The 18,765-nt window shown below is 37.2% G+C and overlaps 1 protein-coding gene across 3 annotated transcripts in view; it reads right to left on the bottom strand.

The window, feature by feature from the left end:
* Nucleotides 1-18,765, bottom strand: part of BTBD7 (BTB domain containing 7) — a 129,459-nt gene that overhangs the window by 11,799 nt on the left and 98,895 nt on the right. For 2 of the 3 annotated variants that reach the window (XM_037832011.1, XM_037832012.1), the window contains 3 exons: nt 18,630-18,705; nt 3,927-4,087; nt 1,068-1,211 (listed from right to left, as the gene is read on the bottom strand). In XM_037832011.1, coding sequence (XP_037687939.1) covers nt 1,068-1,211; nt 3,927-4,087; nt 18,630-18,705 — 381 coding nt within the window. Of the gene's footprint in view, nt 1-1,067; nt 1,212-3,926; nt 4,088-5,635; nt 5,683-18,629; nt 18,706-18,765 lie in introns of those variants that run through there. The other variant, XM_037832013.1, reaches the window with a different exon arrangement.

Raw genomic sequence — 18,765 nt, 5'->3', positions numbered from 1 at the left:
TTCCCACAAATCCTCTCATATATATTAAATTAGGAACTCTGAAAATAAAAATGTTTAAAGGAAACTTAATTTTATACCCAAATGGTTTTGACTTTTAAATTTATTTCAGAAAGCTTGATGTGATTTCTGATTTTCAAAGGCTGTTAATTCCTTAAAAGCCTACCCCCCCCCCCCCAAAGTTACTATGGCTGAATGCATCTAATACAAATTACAGTATTTCATTTCTAATACATTACCATAGTTTCTAGGAGAGCTTTTTATTATAATATAAATAGGGCCAACTATTTACCTAATAGGTCTGAAATTTTGTCTTAGTATGAGCATGTATTCAAAAACTAAACACAGTTCCCAACAGTCAATTATTAAAGCAGTGTTACAAGAAATCACAGCATTCTTTTAGTTTACTAAGGAAGACAAAATGAGTGTGATCTTCTTTCAAAACATTTTTTCCCATCCTCAAAACCACAAAATACTTACAACTATTCTGGTAAAATGAATTTTTTTCCCCAAATTAACAATTTGCAAGGTAACTAAATTGAGAAAAATGTAAAATGCATTGTAACATGACCTAAGCTTTTAAAACATGTTTGATAACTGAACATTTCAGACATGTATTCTGTTGAGTAGACAAACTAGAATTTTTTAAATTCAATTTTATTGAGATACATTCACATACCCTACAATCATCCAAAGTGTACAAGCAACTGTTCACAGTACCATCATACAGATGTGCGTTCATCACCCCAATCTATTTTTTGAACATTTTCCTTGTACCAGAAAAAGTGAACATAAGAATAAGAAAATAAAAGTAAAAAAGAACACCTAAATCACCCCCCTGCTATTTTTCGTTTAGTTTTTTGTCCCCATTTTTCTACTCATCCATTCATACACTGGATAAAGGGAGTGCACTCCACAAGGACAAACTAGAATTTACTTTTACTACTTTTACTTTCCCTACTGTTGAACATTTAGGTTATTTCCAAATATTTAAATAATGCCACAATAAGCATCTTTGTGAAGATAGTTTGCAATAAAGTAGTCTAATATCTTAAAATGGATTTTGTTACCTTTGCTTCATCCACATAGGGAGAGAACAGTCGAGGACGAACGTATATACCAGCATTTTTTTGCCTTAACCAGGCGTTCGACTTTCCACCTTCTGTTGTAGGAAGCATATCTGATGGAGGAGTGCTAATCAAGCCTCTTTTCATCTTAGAAAAAAATATACATATTTAGATAAACTACAGATTTATGTAGCACTCCAATACCAACTACTAAGACAAAATATTTACACCTATATATCAGAATGTTCAAACTTACATTTAAATAAAAATTTAGAAATATATGCAAAATTTAAAAATACCAGAAATATTTAGTAATATTTAAAGGCTTCAGCAATATAAAGGTACTATAATTTCCAATTTTTCCTCTAACACAGGAATATTTTTAAAAACGAAAGACACAATAATTAAAAACTGTAATGAGTTGGAGTAACTTTCAGAATCCTCAATGAAAACCAGTTTTTATTTTTTTCCTTACTCAACTAGGAACTGATTCCATCTCTGCTCCCCACCCCATCCTAAACAAAACAATGCAGTAACATCTACTTGGGCCTCTATCTACAGAACAAGGATGCAAGGCAGGAGAGCATGGTAATTAGGAGCAGGGCTCTAGGAGAAGGCCAACTTGGCTCAAACCCTAACTCTCCAATTTAACATCCATGTGACTTTGGCCATCTCATTTACCTGGGCTTCCCCTCAAGGGCTCCTGTATGGCCCTGGAGATGGGGCACTGCACAGCTAACTGAATGTTGTGGTCCTGCTGTTTCCTCATCTATACCGAACGAATATAAATCAAGTACCTACAGCTCATCAGGGATTGTGAGGATTAAATGAAGGTAATGCAGATAAGAGCCCTTGGCACAGTGCCTAGTAGATTCTAAGAGAGCGCTAAGGTTAACAGCCATTATTAGCAAACCTCTACTGGGGACTTAAGGGTTAGGAATGGAAGTAAGAACAGAGATATATATATATATACATTTCTTCTAAGACTACTAAACTAAAGTTCTAAATTATTTTTCTAAACCAAATATAGTATTCACTTCGGTTTGAATCCCAAATTTTGAACAAAACCAGAATTTGTTTCTCCAATGTTACTCTTGCTAAATATTATAAACACCTAATTGAGGCATCAGTTAAAATTATTCGTAACTGATAAAATACAGCATTACATAGTATTTAGAAAACAGAGAAAAGAAAAAAGCCCTCATAACTCTAAACTATTACAACTGTAATAATATTGATGTATTTTCTTCCAGCCTTTTTCAAATGAATTTTTACCTACTTGGATTCTAACATACATAAAAATACATATTTTGTATCCTTTTTTAGTCATCATCATTAGCATTTTCCATGTTGCTATATTAGTCTTTTTAGTTCAGGGCTATGTTAGTTCAGGGCAGCAAAATACTTTGTTGGGGAGTTATACTATAGTTTACTTCCATTTTCCCCATTATTAGACATTTAGGTTATTTCTAAATGTTTATATAATACTTAAGTAACAATAAACATCTTTGTGTACATATATATGTCTATATGTATGTATATTTTTAAACCATATTTGGAATTATTTCTTGAGGGCAGCATTTAAAAGTGGAATGAGCAGATCAAAGAATATGAACATATCACTGGCTCTTGATAATATTTTGCCTAATTGCTATTCATTTGGATTGTTGCAATTGGCAATGTTACCAATGTACCAGGCGCATCTGTCCTATGATATAGTAATATTATTTCAAAAATCACTGGCTTAACAGGTAAAAAAAAATGATTACTAACTCTTTTATTTTGCTTTTTAAGATGTGTGTGTGAGTACTACTGAGACTAAACACATTTTCAAATCAGAGATTCCATAAATACTTAATTGTTTTCTTCTGATTTTTCCATGTTTCAATTTAATATTTAATTCTTTGATCTAACAGGCATTATTACTTTTCTGTGCTAGTGAAATGAGGATTTAACTTTAAACAAATTTCCTCCCTCATCTGCTAATCAGTTATTTCAGCACCATACTGATTTGTGAAAGCTTTACTATGCATTTAATTCTTATTTTAGGATCTTTTTTTGGGCTATTTTGTCTTGTCTGTTATATTAGCATCACAGTTTAAAGATTAGTTTTTAATGTATTTTAGAGTCTAGAAGAGTTATTCCTCCTTCATTATTTCCCTTTAAAAGAACTTTAAAAAAAATCTTAATTTATTTTTCTGGATAATTTTTATGATGTTTCTGTGTGATTTCAAAAAAGATTCCGATGTTTATAAGATTTACATTAAATTTATACCAACTTGTGAAAAACTAATATTTATTTTATTTTTCCCATGTATAATAAACAGAATATCCAACAATTTGAGCAATTCTATTAGTTTTAAAATATTCACTAATTTTTAAAATTATCAAAGTAACATGACCAGTTCCATTAATTTTTAAACTAGGTCTGAAACAGAATCATAGATTCATTAATCTTTTTTATGTTGATCCAATCTCCCTCTTTCTTGCTCTCTAACCAATTTATTGCAGTCCTTGAAAAGTCTCCAAAGGTAATTTCTACCTTTTCCTCTTTGAATAACGATCTACTTGTTCCACATGGGTAAATTACTGAATTAATTTCCCTAGAAATTATGCTCTTGCAAAAGACCAATTTACCCACTTAACTCTCATCCACCAAACATTTATTTATACATGTGCCAGACACGGGAGGTGGGGGACACAATATTGAACAAAACAGACATCTGTCTCTTTCCTCATGAAACTTATGTTTTACAATACTCTATTAGCAATAAAACTATTTACAATATTAAACAAAAAAGAAGCCTGTACATTTTTGTGCTTTTTATTTTCAGAGAGGGATAAATGAAGAAAGTCACTTACTGCATCACTTAGGACTTCACTATTTATAGGTAAGATGTGTTCAATTCGCACAAAAGGTAAGAGAGGAGAAAGGATCTCTCTAAGCTCTTCGATGTCCAGGTCTCGTCTTTTTACACCTCTTTTGTTCACACTATGAGCAGTGCCACTCAGTAAGTTTGGCTCTAAGAGACAGAAAATGAAGTCTCCAACCAAATCCAAAATTTCAGAGAAAATTTCTTTTTCTGTAGTACACTCTCTATAACACTCTAGTAGACCTCAGTATACTTGCTTTGCAAAGGATTATAAATTATTTTGTGCTATAAGAAGTTTATTTAACAGAGATTTCTTAGACAAAGAAAAAATATGGTTTCAATAGTTTATAAACATTCTTTTATTATTGTTTTGCACTAAAGAATAAAGGTTTTTTTCTGCATACTAACTCAAGCAAGAAAAGATGAGAATCTATTAAAATCTAGTTTAATCAAGAGTTTTCCATTAGCTTTCTCCTTTTGTGGCCAGTTTTCAGTACAAAAAGAGCATCACAACAGTTGATTGCATACCATGGATGATTGTATGGTATGTGAATATATTTTAATAAAACTGAACTTAAAAAAAAAAAAAAAAGAGCATCACAGTACATATGCTATTTTTGGTGGCTGTAGTGATGTTTTCAATATACTCACTAGGCTGCTATATGTTTAACAGCAATTTAACAAGATATTAATTACTTGCTGTCCAAAGCAGCAAAACCTAATACATGCTCTAAGTTGAAGATTTCTATGACAGTTCCTTAAATTTCCATACTATGGGAATGTTGTGGCATAAAAGCGAATCCTGTGAGGCATGCAACTAGGTGAATGAACCTTGAGAACATTATGTTAAGTGAAATAAGCCAGAAATGAAAGGACAAATATTGTAAGGCCTCACTAATATAAACTAACTATAATGAGCAAATGCTGAGACTGAATTCGAGAGCACAGGTTATCAGGGGAAAGAACATGGGCAGAGATTGGGCAATTGATGTTCAATAAGAATGAACAGAATGTTCAATGAGGCTTATTGTAAAGATTCCTAGATTGTAAGCTTTTTTTTTTTTTTTTAAATCTTCATTTTATTGAGATATATTCATACACCACGCAGTCATACAAAACAAATCGTACTTTCGATTGTTCACAGTACCATTACATAGTTGTACATTCATCACCCAAATCAATCCCTGACACCTTCATTAGCACACACACAAGAATAACAAGAATAATAATTAGAGTGAAAAAGAGCAATTGAAGTAAAAAAGAACACTGGGTACCTTTGTCTTGTTTGTTTCCTTCCCCTATTTTTCTACTCATCCATCCATAAACTAGACAAAGTGGAGTGTGGAACTTATGGCTTTCCCAATCCCCTTGTCACCCCTCATAAGCTACATTTTTATACAACTGTCTTCGAGATTCATGGGTTCTGGGTTGTAGTTTGATAGTTTCAGGTATCCACCACCAGCTACCCCAATTCTTTAGAACCTAAAAAGGGTTGTTTAAACTGTGCGTAAGAGTGCCCACCAGAGTGACCTCTCGGCTCCTTTTGGATTCTCTCTGCCACTGAAGCTTATTTCATTTCCTTTCACATCCCCCTTTTGGTCAAGAAGATGTTCTCCGTCCCACGATGCCGGGTCTACATTCCTCCCTGGGAGTCATATTCCACGTTGCCAGGGAGATTCACTCCCCTGGGTGTCTGATCCCACGTAGGGGGGAGGGCAGTGATTTCACCTTTCAAGTTGGCTTAGCTAGAGAGACAGGGCCACATCTGAGCAACAAAGAGGCATTTGGGAGGAGGCTCTTAGGCACAACCATAGGGAGGCCTAGCCTCTCCTTTGCAGCAACCGTCTTCCCAATGGTAAAATCTGTGGTAGAGGGCTGAACCCATCAAACCACCAGTCCCCTATGTCTGTGGTCATGTTAGTAACCATGGAGGTGGGGTAGGCGAATACCCCTGCATTCTCCACAGGCTCCTCAAGGGGGCATTACATCTTTTTTTTTTTCCTTGTTTTTTTTTTTTTTTTAACTTTCCCTTCTTTTTTTTTTTTTTTAATCATCATTTTATTGAGATATATTCACATACCACGCAGTCATACAAAACAAATCGTACTTTCGATTGTTTACAGTACCATTACATAGTTGTACATTCATCACCTAAATCAATCCCTGACACCTTCATTAGCACACACACAAAAATAACAAGAATAATAATTAGAGTGAAAAAGAACAATTGAAGTAAAAAAAACACTGGGTACCTTTCTCTGTTTGTTTCCTTCCCCTACTTTTCTACACATCCATCCATAAACTAGACAAAGTGGAGTGTGGTCCTTATGGCTTTCCCAATCCCACTGACACCCCTCATAAGCTACATTTTTATACAACTGTCTTCGAGATTCATGGGTTCTGGGTTGTAGTTTGATAGTTTCAGGTATCCACCACCAGCTACCCCAATTCTCTAGAACCTAAAAAGGGTTGTCTAAAGTGTGCGTAAGAGTGCCCACCAGAGTGACCTCTCGGCTCGTTTTGGAATCTCTCTGCCACTGAAGCTTATTTCATTTCCTTTCACATCCCCCTTTTGGTCAAGAAGATGTTCTCCGTCCCACGATGCCGGGTCTACATTCCTCCCCGGGAGTCATATTCCACGTTGCCAGGGAGATTCACTCCCCTGGGTGTCTGATCCCACGTAGGGGGGAGGGCAGTGATTTCACCTTTCAAGTTGGCTTAGCCAGAGAGAGAGGGCCACATCTGAGCAACAAAGAGGCATTCAGGAGGAGACTCTTAGGCACAAATATAGGGAGGCCTAGCCTCTCCTTTGCAGCAACCGTCTTCCCAATGGTAAAATCTGTGGTAGAGGGCTGAACCCATCAAACCACCAGTCCCCTATGTCTGTGGTCATGTTAGTAACCATGGAGGTGGGGTAGGCGAATACCCCTGCATTCTCCACAGGCTCCTCAAGGGGGCACTACATCTTTTTTTTTTCCTTGTTTTTTTTTTTTTTAACTTTCCCTTCTTTTTTTTTTTTTTTTACTTTTTTTTTTTAATCATCATTTTATTGAGATATATTCACATACCACGCAGTCATACAAAACAAATTGTACTTTCGATTGTTTACAGTACCGTTACATAGTTGTACATTCATCACCTAAATCAATCCCTGACACCTTCATTAGCACACACACAAAAATAACAAGAATAATAATTAGAGTGAAAAAGAGCAATTGAAGTAAAAAAGAACACTAGGTACCTTTGTCTGTTTGTTTGCTTCCCCTACTTTTCTACACATCCATCCATAAACTAGACAAAGTGGAGTTTGGTCCTTATGGCATTCCCAATCCCACTGTCACCCCTCATAAGCTACATTTTTATACAACTGTCTTCGAGATTCATGGGTTCTGGGTTGTAGTTTAATAGTTTCAGGTATCCACCACCAGCTACCCCAATTCTCTAGAACCTAAAATGGGTTGTCTAAAGTGTGCGTAAGAGTGCCCACCAGAGTGACCTCTCGGCTCGTTTTGGAATCTCTCTGCCACTGAAGCTTATTTCATTTCCTTTCACATCCCCCTTTTGGTCAAGAAGATGTACTCCGTCCCACGATGCTGGGTCTACATTCCTCCCCGGGAGTCATATTCCACGTTGCCAGGGAGATTCACTCCCCTGGGTGTCTGATCCCACGTAGGGGGGAGGGCAGTGATTTCACCTTTCAAGTTGGCTTAGCCAGAGAGAGAGGGCCACATCTGAGCAACAAAGAGGCATTCAGGAGGAGACTCTTAGGCACAAATATAGGGAGGCCTAGCCTCTCCTTTGCAGCAACCGTCTTCCCAATGGTAAAATCTGTGGTAGAGGGCTGAACCCATCAAACCACCAGTCCCCTATGTCTGTGGTCATGTTAGTAACCATGGAGGTGGGGTAGGCGAATACCCCTGCATTCTCCACAGGCTCCTCAAGGGGGCACTACATCTTTTTTTTTTCCTTGTTTTTTTTTTTTTTTAACTTTCCCTTCTTTTTTAAATCAACTGTATGAAAAAAGTTAAAAAGAAAACAAACATACAATAAAAGAACATTTCAAAGAGACCATAACAAGGGACTAAGAAAAAGACAACTAACCTAAGATAACTGCTTAACTTCCAACATGTTCCTACTTTACCCCAAGAAAGTTACCTAATATAGCAACATTTCTGTGAACTTGCTCCTACTATATCCATCAGAAATTCACAGACCATAGTCATTCCTGGGCATCCCCAGAACGTTAAATAGCTTATCTGTTCTTCTTGGATTATTGTTCCCCCTTCCTTAATTGCTCTCTATTGCTAGTTCCCCTACATTCTACATTATAAGCCATTTGTTTTACATTTTTCAAAGTTCACATTAGTGGTAGCATATAATATTTCTCTTTTTGTGTCTGACTTATTTCGCTTAGCATTATGTCTTCAAGGTTCATCCATGTTGTCATATGTTTCACCAGATCGTTCCTTCTTACTGCCGCGTAGTATTCCATCGTGTGTATATACCACATTTTATTTATCCACTCATCTGTTGAAGGACATTTGGGTTGTTTCCATCTTTTGGCAATTGTGAATAATGCTGCTATGAACATTGGCGTGCAGATATCTGTTCGTGTCACTGCTTTCCGATCTTCCGGGTATATACCGAGAAGTGCAATCGCTGGATCGAATGGTAGCTCTATATCTAGTTTTCTAAGGAACTGCCAGACTGACTTCCAGAGTGGCTGAACCATTATACAGTCCCACCAACAGTGAATAAGAGTCCCAATTTCTCCACATCCCCTCCAACATTTGTAGTTTCCTGTTTGTTTAATGGCAGCCATTCTAACCGGTGTTAGATGGTATCTCATTGTGGTCTTAATTTGCATCTCTCTAATAGCTAGTGAAGCTGAACATTTTTTCATGTGTTTCTTGGCCATTTGTATTTCCTCTTCAGAGAACTGTCTTTTCATATCTTTTGCCCATTTTATAATTGGGCCGACTGTACTATTGTCATTGAGTTGTAGGATTTCTTTATATATGCAAGATATCAGTCTTTTGTCAGATACATGGTTTCCAAAAATTTTTTCCCATTGAGTTGGCTGCCTCTTTACCTTTTTGAGAAATTCCTTTGAGGTGCAGAAACTTCTAAGCTTGAGGAGTTCCCATTTATCTATTTTCTCTTTTGTTGCTTGTGCTTTGGGTGTAAAGTCTAGGAAGTGGCCGCCTAATACAAGGTCTTGAAGATGTTTTCCTACATTATCTTCTAGGAGTTTTACGGTACTTTCTTTTATATTGAGATCTTTGGTCCATTTTGAGTTAATTTTTTTGTAGGGGGTGAGGTAGGGGTCCTCTTTCATTCTTTTGGATATGGATATCCAACTCTCCCAGCCCCATTTGTTGAAAAGACCATTATGGCTCAGTTCGGTGACTTTGGGGGCCTTATCAAAGATCAGTCGGCCATAGATCTGAGGGTCTATCTCCGAATTCTCAATTCGATTCCATTGATCTATATGTCTATCTTTGTGCCAGTACCATGCTGTTTTGGCAACTGTGGCTTTATAATAAGCTTCAAAGTCAGGGAGTGTAAGTCCTCCCACTTCGTTTTTCTTTTTTAGAGTGTCTTTAGCAATTCGAGGCATCTTCCCTTTCCAAATAAATTTGATAACTAGCTTTTCCAAGTCTGCAAAGTACGTTGTTGGAATTTTGATTGGGGTGCATTGAATCTGTAGATGAGTTTGGGTAGAATTGACATCTTAATGACATTTACTCTTCCTATTCATGAACATGGAATATTTTTCCATCTTTTAAGGTCCCCTTCTATTTCTTTTAGTAGAGTTATGTAGTTTTCTTTGTATAGGTCTTTTACATCTTTGGTTAAGTTTATTCCTAGGTACTTGATTTTTTTAGTTGCTATTGAAAATGGTATCTTTTTCCTGAGTGTCTCTTCAGTTTGTTCATTTCTAGCATATAGAAACATTACGGACTTATGTGCATTAACCTTGTATCCCGCTACTTTGCTAAATTTGTTTATTAGCTCTAGTAGCTGTATCGTCGATTTCTCAGGGTTTTCCAGATATAAGATCATATCATCTGCAAACAATGACAGTTTTACTTCTTCTTTTCCAATTTGGATGCCTTTTATTTCTTTGTCTTGCCGGATTGCCCTGGCTAGCACTTCCAGCACAATGTTGAATAACAGTGGTGACAGTGGGCATCCTTGTCTTGTTCCAGATCTTAGAGGGAAGGCTTTCAGTCTCTCACCATTGAGTACTATGCTGGCTGTGGGTTTTTCATATATGCTCTTTATCATGTTGAGGAAGTTTCCCTCAATTCCTACCTTTTGAAGTGTTTTTATCAAAAAGGGATGTTGGATTTTGTCAAATGCTTTTTCAGCATCTATTGAGATGATCAATTGATTTTTCCCTTTTGACTTGTTAATGTGTTGTAATACATTGATTGATTTTCTTATGTTGAACCATCCTTGCATGCCTGGAATGAACCCCACTTGGTCATGGTGTATGATTTTTTTAATGTGTCTTTGGATTCGAATTGCAAGTATTTTGTTGAGGATTTTTGCATCTATATTCATTAGGGAGATTGGCCGGTAGTTTTCCTTTTTTGTAACATCTTTGCCTGGTTTTGGTATTAGATTGATGTTAGCTTCATAAAATGAGTTAGGTAGTGTTCCATTTTCTTCAATGTTTTGAAAGAGTTTGAGTAAGATTGGTGTCAGTTCTTTCTGGAAAGTTTGGTAGAATTCCCCTGTGAAGCCATCTGGCCCTGGGCATTTATTTGTGGGAAGATTTTTGATGACTGATTGGATCTCTTTGCTTGTGATGGGTTGGTTGAGGTCTTCTATTTCTTCTCTGGTCAGTCTAGGTTGTTCATATGTTTCCAGGAAATTGTCCATTTCCTCTACATTATCCAGTTTGTTGCCATACAGTTGTTCATAGTATCCTCTTATAATTGTTTTAATTTCTTCAGGATCTGCAGTTATGTCACCTTTTTCATTCATTATTTTGTTTATATGGGTCTTCTCTCTTTTTGATTTTGTCAGTCTAGCTAGGGGCTTGTCAATCTTGTTGATCTTCTCAAAGAACCAACTTTTGGTGATATTTATCCTCTCTATTGTTTTTTTGTTCTCTATGTCATTTATTTCTGCTTTAATCCTTGTTATTTCTTTTCTTGTACTTGGTTTAGGATTGGTTTGCTGTTCATTTTCTAGCTTCTTCAGTTGATCCATTAGTTCTTTGATTTTGGCTCTTTCTTCCTTTTTAATATATGCGTTTAGTGCTATAAATTTCCCCCTTAGCACTGCTTTTGCTGCATCCCATAGGTTTTAGTATGTTGTGTTCTCATTTTCATTCGTCTCTATATATTTAGCAATTTCTCTTGCTATTTCTTCTTTAACCCACTGATTGTTTAGGAGTGTGTTGTTTAACCTCCAGGTATTTGTGAATTTTCTAAGTCTCTGATGGTTATTGACTTCTAATTGTATTCCATTGTGGTCAGAGAATGTGCTTTGAATAATTTCAATCTTTTTAAATTTATTGAGGCTTGTTTTATGTCCCAGCATATGATCTATTCTGGAGAAAGTTCCATGAGCATTAGAAAAGTATGTGTATCCTGGTGATTTGGGATGTAATGTCCTGTATATGTCTGTTAAATCTAATTCATTTATCAGATTGTTTAGGTTTTCAATTTCCTTATTGGTCTTCTGTCTGGTTGATCTATCTATAGGAGAGAGTGATGTGTTGAAGTCTCCCACAATTATTGTGGAAACATCAATTGCTTCCTTTAGTTTTGCCAGTGTTTCTCTCATGTATTTTGTGGCACCTTGATTGGGTGCATAGACATTTACGATTGTTATTTCTTCTTGCTGAATTGCCCCTTTTATTAGTACGTAGTGGCCTTCTTTGTCTCTCAAAACATCCCTGCATTTGAAGTCTATTTTATCTGAGATTAATATTGCTACACCTGCTTTCTTTTGGCTGTAGCTTGCATGAAATATTTTTTTCCATCCTTTCACTTTCAGTTTCTTTGTGTCCTTGTGTCTAAGATGAGTCTCTCGTATACAACATATTGATGGTTCATTTTTTTTGATCCATTCTGCGAATCTATATCTTTTAATTGGGGAGTTTAATCCATTTACATTCAACGTTATAACCGTGAAGGCATTTCTTGAATCAGCCATCTTATCCTTTGGTTTATGTTTGTCATAATTTTTCCCCTCTGTCTATTAATATCCTTTATTGTACCCATACCGAATCTCTTTAGTACTGAACCTTTCTCCAAGTCTCTCTGTCCTTTCTTTGTTTCTCTGTCTGTAGGGCTCCCTTGAGTATCTCCAGTAGGGCAGGTCTCTTGTTAGCAAATTCTCTCAGCATTTGTTTGTCTGTGAAAAATTTAAGCTCTCCCTCAAATTTGAAGGAGAGCTTTTCTGGATAAAGTATTCTGGGATGGAAATTTTTCTCACTCAGAATTTTAAATATATCGTGCCACTGCCTTCTCGCCTCCATGGTGGCTGCTGAGTAGTCACTACTTAGTCTTATGCTGTTTCCTTTGTATGTGGTGAATTGCTTTTCTCTTGCTGCTTTCAGAACTTGCTCCTTCTCTTCTGTGTTTGATAGTGTGATCAGTATATGTCTCGGAGTGGGTTTATTTGGATTTATTCTATTTGGGGTTCGCTGAGCATTTATGATTTGTGTATTTATGTTGTTTAGAAGATTTGGGAAGTTTTCCCCAACAATTTCTTTGAATACTCTTCCTAGACCTTTACCCTTTTCTTCCCCTTCTGGGACACCAATGAGTCTTATATTTGGACATTTCATATTATCTATCATATCCCTGAGGTCCATTTCAATTTTTTCAATTTTTTTCCCCATTCTTTCTTTTATGTTTTCATTTTCCATTCTGTCATCTTCGAGGTCACTGATTCGTTGTTCAACTTCCTCTAGTCTTGTACTATGAGTGTCCAGAATCTTTTTAATTTGGTCAACAGTTTCTTTAATTTCCATAAGATCATCCATTTTTTTATTTAGTCTTGCAATGTCTTCTTTATGCTCTTCTAGGGTCTTCTTGATTTCCTTTATCTCCTGTACTATGGTCTCATTGTTCATCTTTAGTTCTTTGAGTAGCTGCTCTAGGTGCTGTGTCTCTTCTGATCTTTTGGTTTGGGTGCTTGGGCTTGGGTTATCCATATCGTCTGGTTTTTTCATATGCTTTATAATTTTCTGTTGTTTTTGGCCTCATGGCATTTGCTGAACTTGATAGGGTTCTTTTAGGATTTGTAGACCAATTGAAGTCCTTATCTCTAATTTATCAGATCTACAGCTTCGTGGAGTACACTTTCTCTAACTAACCAGCAGGTGTCGTCCACGAGCCACCTGTTCTCCACAAGCCAGTTCTCCCCTGCTTAGCCTTTTTGGTGAGTGGGGGAGTGAGTCTTGTGGGGTCCAATTGGTGTACCAAGCTTGCGTGTGTAGTTGGTGTTGCCTGCCCTGTATATGGGGCGTGTTTCTGGGCAGTCAGGGGGGGGGGTGGCTCTAACAATCAAATCTCCCTGGTGATCCTAGAGTTTTAAGGCTGCTGCAATAGTCTAATCCTTCAGTTCAGTCCTGCCACAGTTTGTCTCTGCCACTGACCCACAAGTCCTTGGTATTGGCGTATGGCTCCTGAGACTTGCAAGTGGGCCCCTCTTCCAGGCCGTGCACCCCGGGTCCTCTGTTGAGGGATGACTGTGCTATGTCACAGGTGAGTGCCGTCCCCCCAGGGCAGTTCTGGGCTGCTGGGCTGTGTAGGGAGGCTCCCAGTCTGCTGAAATGATGGCTGAATGGGGCTTTGTTAATTCACACTGCTCTACCTTCCCAACTCTGGGACTATCAGCTGAGGTTGCAGGGAAGGCTAATGTCCACACCCAGTTTTGTGGTGTGTGCCTGTTATTTGAAGCACTTCCGTCACACTGGGTTGTCTGGGGCAGTTCTGGGCTATGGGGCTGGCAATGGGCAGGAGTGTTTCCTGTCCACCAGGATGATGGCTGTGGGCGGACACCCCCCTTTTCTTGGGAAGTTGTGGTGTTTAGTGAATTTTCTCAGCCACTGGATTATTGCGTTTTGTCTCAGAGCTCTCCTAGTTCAGCTCTTGACTTGACCTGCCCAAATAGTAAGTCTTTGAAGCTTTCTGTATTGGGCTTCTTAGAGTAATTGTTTTAGAAAAAGAAAAAAGGATTAAAAAAAAAAAAAAAAAAAAAAAACGGGCCCTCCTCGGAGATCTAATGGGTTATTGAAATGCTAAGAGACAAAGCAACCAGGGCCATTAAGGAAAGGTCCACAGGGCAGAGAGATCAGCTTTTCTTCGGGATTTGCATATGCGCCTCAGGGCCCTTCCCCTTTCTATGTTCACCAGAACTCCAAAAATCCTCCGCTTGTATTTTGGAGTTTTTCGTGTTGTTTTTTTTCTATGCCTGTCTCCTCTCTGCTGGGCTGGCTGCTCTCAGATTCTCTGGTGTCTGGTCTCAGTCTATCTATGGTTGGAGTCTGTATCAGTAGAATGAGTTTCCGATAAGAGCAGCCACTGCAGTTCTCCCTTCTCCTTCCCGGAGCTGACAGCCCCTCCTCCCCCGGGACTGAGCCTGGCAGGGAGGGGCGCGGGTCCCCTGGCCGCAAAAACTTACAGATTTCGCTGATCTCAGCAGTTCCACGTTTTCATGAGTGTTGTATGAAGTATGCCCAAAGTCAGATTGCTCTGTGGTGTCCAGTCCACGCAGTTCCTGGCTTTCTACCTACTTTCCTGGAGGAGTAACTAAAACATACAGCTCACCAGTCTGACATCTTGCCCAGCCTCTTCTAGATTGTAAGCTCTTACAGCAGTCACATCTATTTCTGAGTTTCAATTGTTGCGTAAGAGATGTTTATTTGGTTCAAAATTTACATTCTCTGTAGTGCCCTGTACTGGTTTGTACATATTATGCCCCCCAGAAAGAGCCATGTTCTTTGATGCAATCTTGTGGGGCAGATGTATTAATGTGATTAGGTTGGAACTCTTTGTTTGAGTGTTTCCATGGAGATTTGACTCAGTCAACTGTGAATGAACTGTCTGATTGGATACTTTCCATGGAGGTATTACCTGCCCATTCAGGGTGGGTGTTAACTGGATTATTGGAGTAGTATAAAGGAATTCACAGACAAAAGGACCTCAGAGCAACTGAGAGTGACATTTTGAAGAGGGGCTGCAGCTAAGAGATGATAAAAAGCCCCAAGAGCAACATTTTGGAGAATGCCATTTTGAAATGCAACCTGGAAGCAGGCTGACGCCAGCCACGTGACTTCCGAGCTAACACAGGTTTTCAGGACACCAATGGCCATCCTTCAGTGAAGTACACTATTGTCGATGCCTTACCTTGGATACTTTATGGCCTTCAGACTGTAACCTTTTAACCAAATAAACCCCCTTTATAAAAGCCAATCCATTTCTGGTATTTTCAATCCTGGCAGCATTAGCAAACCGGAACTCACCCTATTTAATTTAACCTGTATGGTCAGTTTATTTAAACAACATTAATTACATGGAACCTAGAATAAAGCATGAGATCTTGTTAATCTGTACAGGTTAATGTAATACCCTGATATATCCCAGAGTATTTTGGGCAGAAAATAAAAAAGTATTTGCAAAGCCCCCTTTAGGAACTGGGGGAAAATGTGGAACTATTAGAATTCCCTATCTGAGGAATTCCTAATATTCTTGTAAGCACTGGGGACTACCAATTTAATAGGCCAAGCCCTCGATCTTGGGGCTTACACTTAAAAAACTTATTCCTGCAAGGGAGAAGCTAAGCCTACTTACAATTATGCCTAAGGGTCACCCCTGAAAAACTTCTTTTGTTGCTCAGATGTGGCCTCTCTTTCTAAGCCAACTCTGCAGGTAAACTCACTGCCTTCCCCTCTATGTGGGACATCCCTGGCAATGTGGGACATGACTCCCAGGGATGAGCCTGGCTCTGGTACTGTGAGGTTGAGAAAGCCCTCTTGGACCAAAATGAGGAAGAGAAATGAAACAAATCAAAGTTTCAGTTGCTGAGAGATTTCAAACAGAGTCAAGAGGCCATTCTAGAGGTTATTCTTATGTATTATATAAATATTCCTTTTTAGTTCTAGTGTATTAGAATAGCTGGAAGGAAATACCTGAAACTGTTGAACTGTAATCCAGTAGACTTGATTCTTGAAGATGACTGTATAATTATACAGCTTTTATTATGTGACCATGTGACTGTGAAAACCTTGTGACTGACACTCCCTTTATCCAGTGCATGGGCAAACGAGTAATAAAATAAAGACAAAACATCTATAAATAATGGGGGGAGGGGGGGAAATAAGGGGTATGGAATGTTTTGGGTATTCTCTTTTATTTTTCTCTTTATTTTGGAGTAATGAAAATGTTCTAAAATTAATTGTGGCAATGAATGCACAACTATATGATGATACTGTGAGCTACAGATTGTAAACTTTGGCTAGATTATATGGTATGTGAATATATCTCAATATAACTCCATTAAAAAAAAAAAGCTAAAACATACACACAAAGTGAATCCTTTGACATCTGACACATAATATAGTTCCATTTTCCAGAGCCAAGAAAAAAATTTTTCTTCATTGGATATTAATGAAATGGAATATTTGAAGTGCATATATGCTTACAACATTGAGGTGGGAAGAAAAAGTACATAAATTTTGGAAATCTTTAATGTTTTTAATCTACGGGGCTGTATTTTTTAAAAAATACCACTGAAAAAGATCTTTGTCATTCACGAACGTGAATACTGAAATTTTTTTTGTAATAACTCTACTACTGACAAACTGGTATCTTCCTCAAACCATGGGCTACATATGGATATAAATAGGTATTGTTTTAGGGAAGCTAATCTTCTAGAGCCATTAAAAATAAAATTGTAGCAAGTGTTACAGAAAAGGTATTTTTTCCTTGCCTTGCTATGATTTGGTGTCATACTTCTATATTATAAGGCATTGATTTTCAAAAGCTTCTTAAAGTAGTGGAGCCCTGTTTTCAAATGAAATCTGTGTAAAGTTAAATATATTGGCATTTCAAAAACTTTCCAATTGTAGTAGTTTTTATTTAAAAAAAAAATCAAATCTGAGAACTGCTAAAGGCTTTTGCAGGCCACAGAAAAATTAATTAGAAGAAATAAAGTAGGAGAACTGCTTTTGTTCCCTAGTGCTTGAGTAGTAGCTCATTAAAAGGATACTATAAAAAGGTTCAAAGTCAGGTTTAGCATGAAATGTGACAGGACAACTCTGTAAATGTACTAAAAACCATTGACTTGAATGCTTTAAACAGGCGAAGTTTATGGTATGTCTATTATATCTTGATAAAGCAGTTAAAAATGACAGGAGAGGTTGCCAGGGGCAGGGGGCAGGAAGAATGGGGAGTTAATGCATAGTGGGTATAGGGTTTCTATTTGGGGAGATAGGAAAGTTTTAGCAATGGAAGGTGGAGAGGGTACCATAATACGTAAATGTGATTAATCCCACTAAATGGTATGGTTGGGGATGGTTGAGAAGAGAAAGTTTATGTTGTATATATGCTCCCACAATTACAAAAAAAAAAAAAAAGTAACTAGAGACAATGACTACTAGCAAGGGAGGAAAAAAGGCTCAAAAGGATATTGGGACATATGAAAAAACTGGACTATAGACTGGGTATATCAATGTTAAATTTCTTGAACCTGATAACTGCAGTTACAGTGATTACATAAATGAATATACCTGTTCTTAGTAAATGTACATGGCAGTATTAAGTGTTCAAGGAGTATGATGTATACAACCTACCCTCAAGTGTTCAGAAAATGGGTTGATAGATATAAAGAAAGAGTGATATGGCAAATGTGGCAAAATGTCAATATTGGTGGATTGGGGTATGTGAGTGGGGGTAGAGGTATAGTGGAATTCTCCATATGGGATTTGTATTATATTTGCAACTCTCCTGTAATTTTCAAGTAGTTAAAAAAAAAAAAGACAGGAAAGGGAAATCCATATCTAATTTTTCTAATTAAAATTTAATGTTGTGAGAGGAGGATAAGTGAGTCTCTAACCTTGGATATAAATAAAAGTTGGCTATAGAATCACAAGCTTCCAAAGCTGAAAGCCCTCCTACCACATCTGATGCTTCCATCTCTTCTGAAAAATACCTAGTTGGAGATCATTTTGATGTATTATTTCTCCTTCACCTACCACAAAATTTTTAAATAAATAACAATATGACTGTTTTTCATATGCATATTTTTATTGAGGTAAAATTCACTATTTTAAAGTGTACAATTCAGTGGCTTTTAGTACACTCACAATGTTGTGCAACCACAATGCTCTAGTTGCAGAGCATTTTCACCAACAATATGCTTTATAACACTTAAATCATTATATGAAAAGCTTTATTGCAGTATTTCTGTGAATCAGTCAACATTTATTATTAAGCAACAGAAATATGCAAGTTTCCTTTGCAAAATAAAATTTTCTTATATACATGTTTCTAACAAACTATACCCTCTCCTCTAAAGGATTTTACTGATTATTAAATGTTCTTATTTGCACCAAGCAATAGTATCTATTTTCAAGACTGATATGCAGCATACATTTCAGCAAGGCTTTGGGAATATAAGAACTACCAAAAACTTACAGAGCAAGCTAATATTCTGAGCTTACCTCTGTCTGCTATTCTTTTCATCAACTGATGTTCTCCCCACTTAATCAGATATTTAAGGATATCTTGCTCACTTGCCTATAATAAAAAATGGTTTATATTTATTTTCTTGAAATTACATAGATGGTTAATTTGATT

The sequence above is a fragment of the Choloepus didactylus genome, chromosome 4 (assembly GCF_015220235.1).
Source record: "Choloepus didactylus isolate mChoDid1 chromosome 4, mChoDid1.pri, whole genome shotgun sequence".
NCBI lineage: Eukaryota > Metazoa > Chordata > Mammalia > Pilosa > Megalonychidae > Choloepus > Choloepus didactylus.
This window is presented reverse-complemented; position numbering and strand designations above follow the sequence as displayed.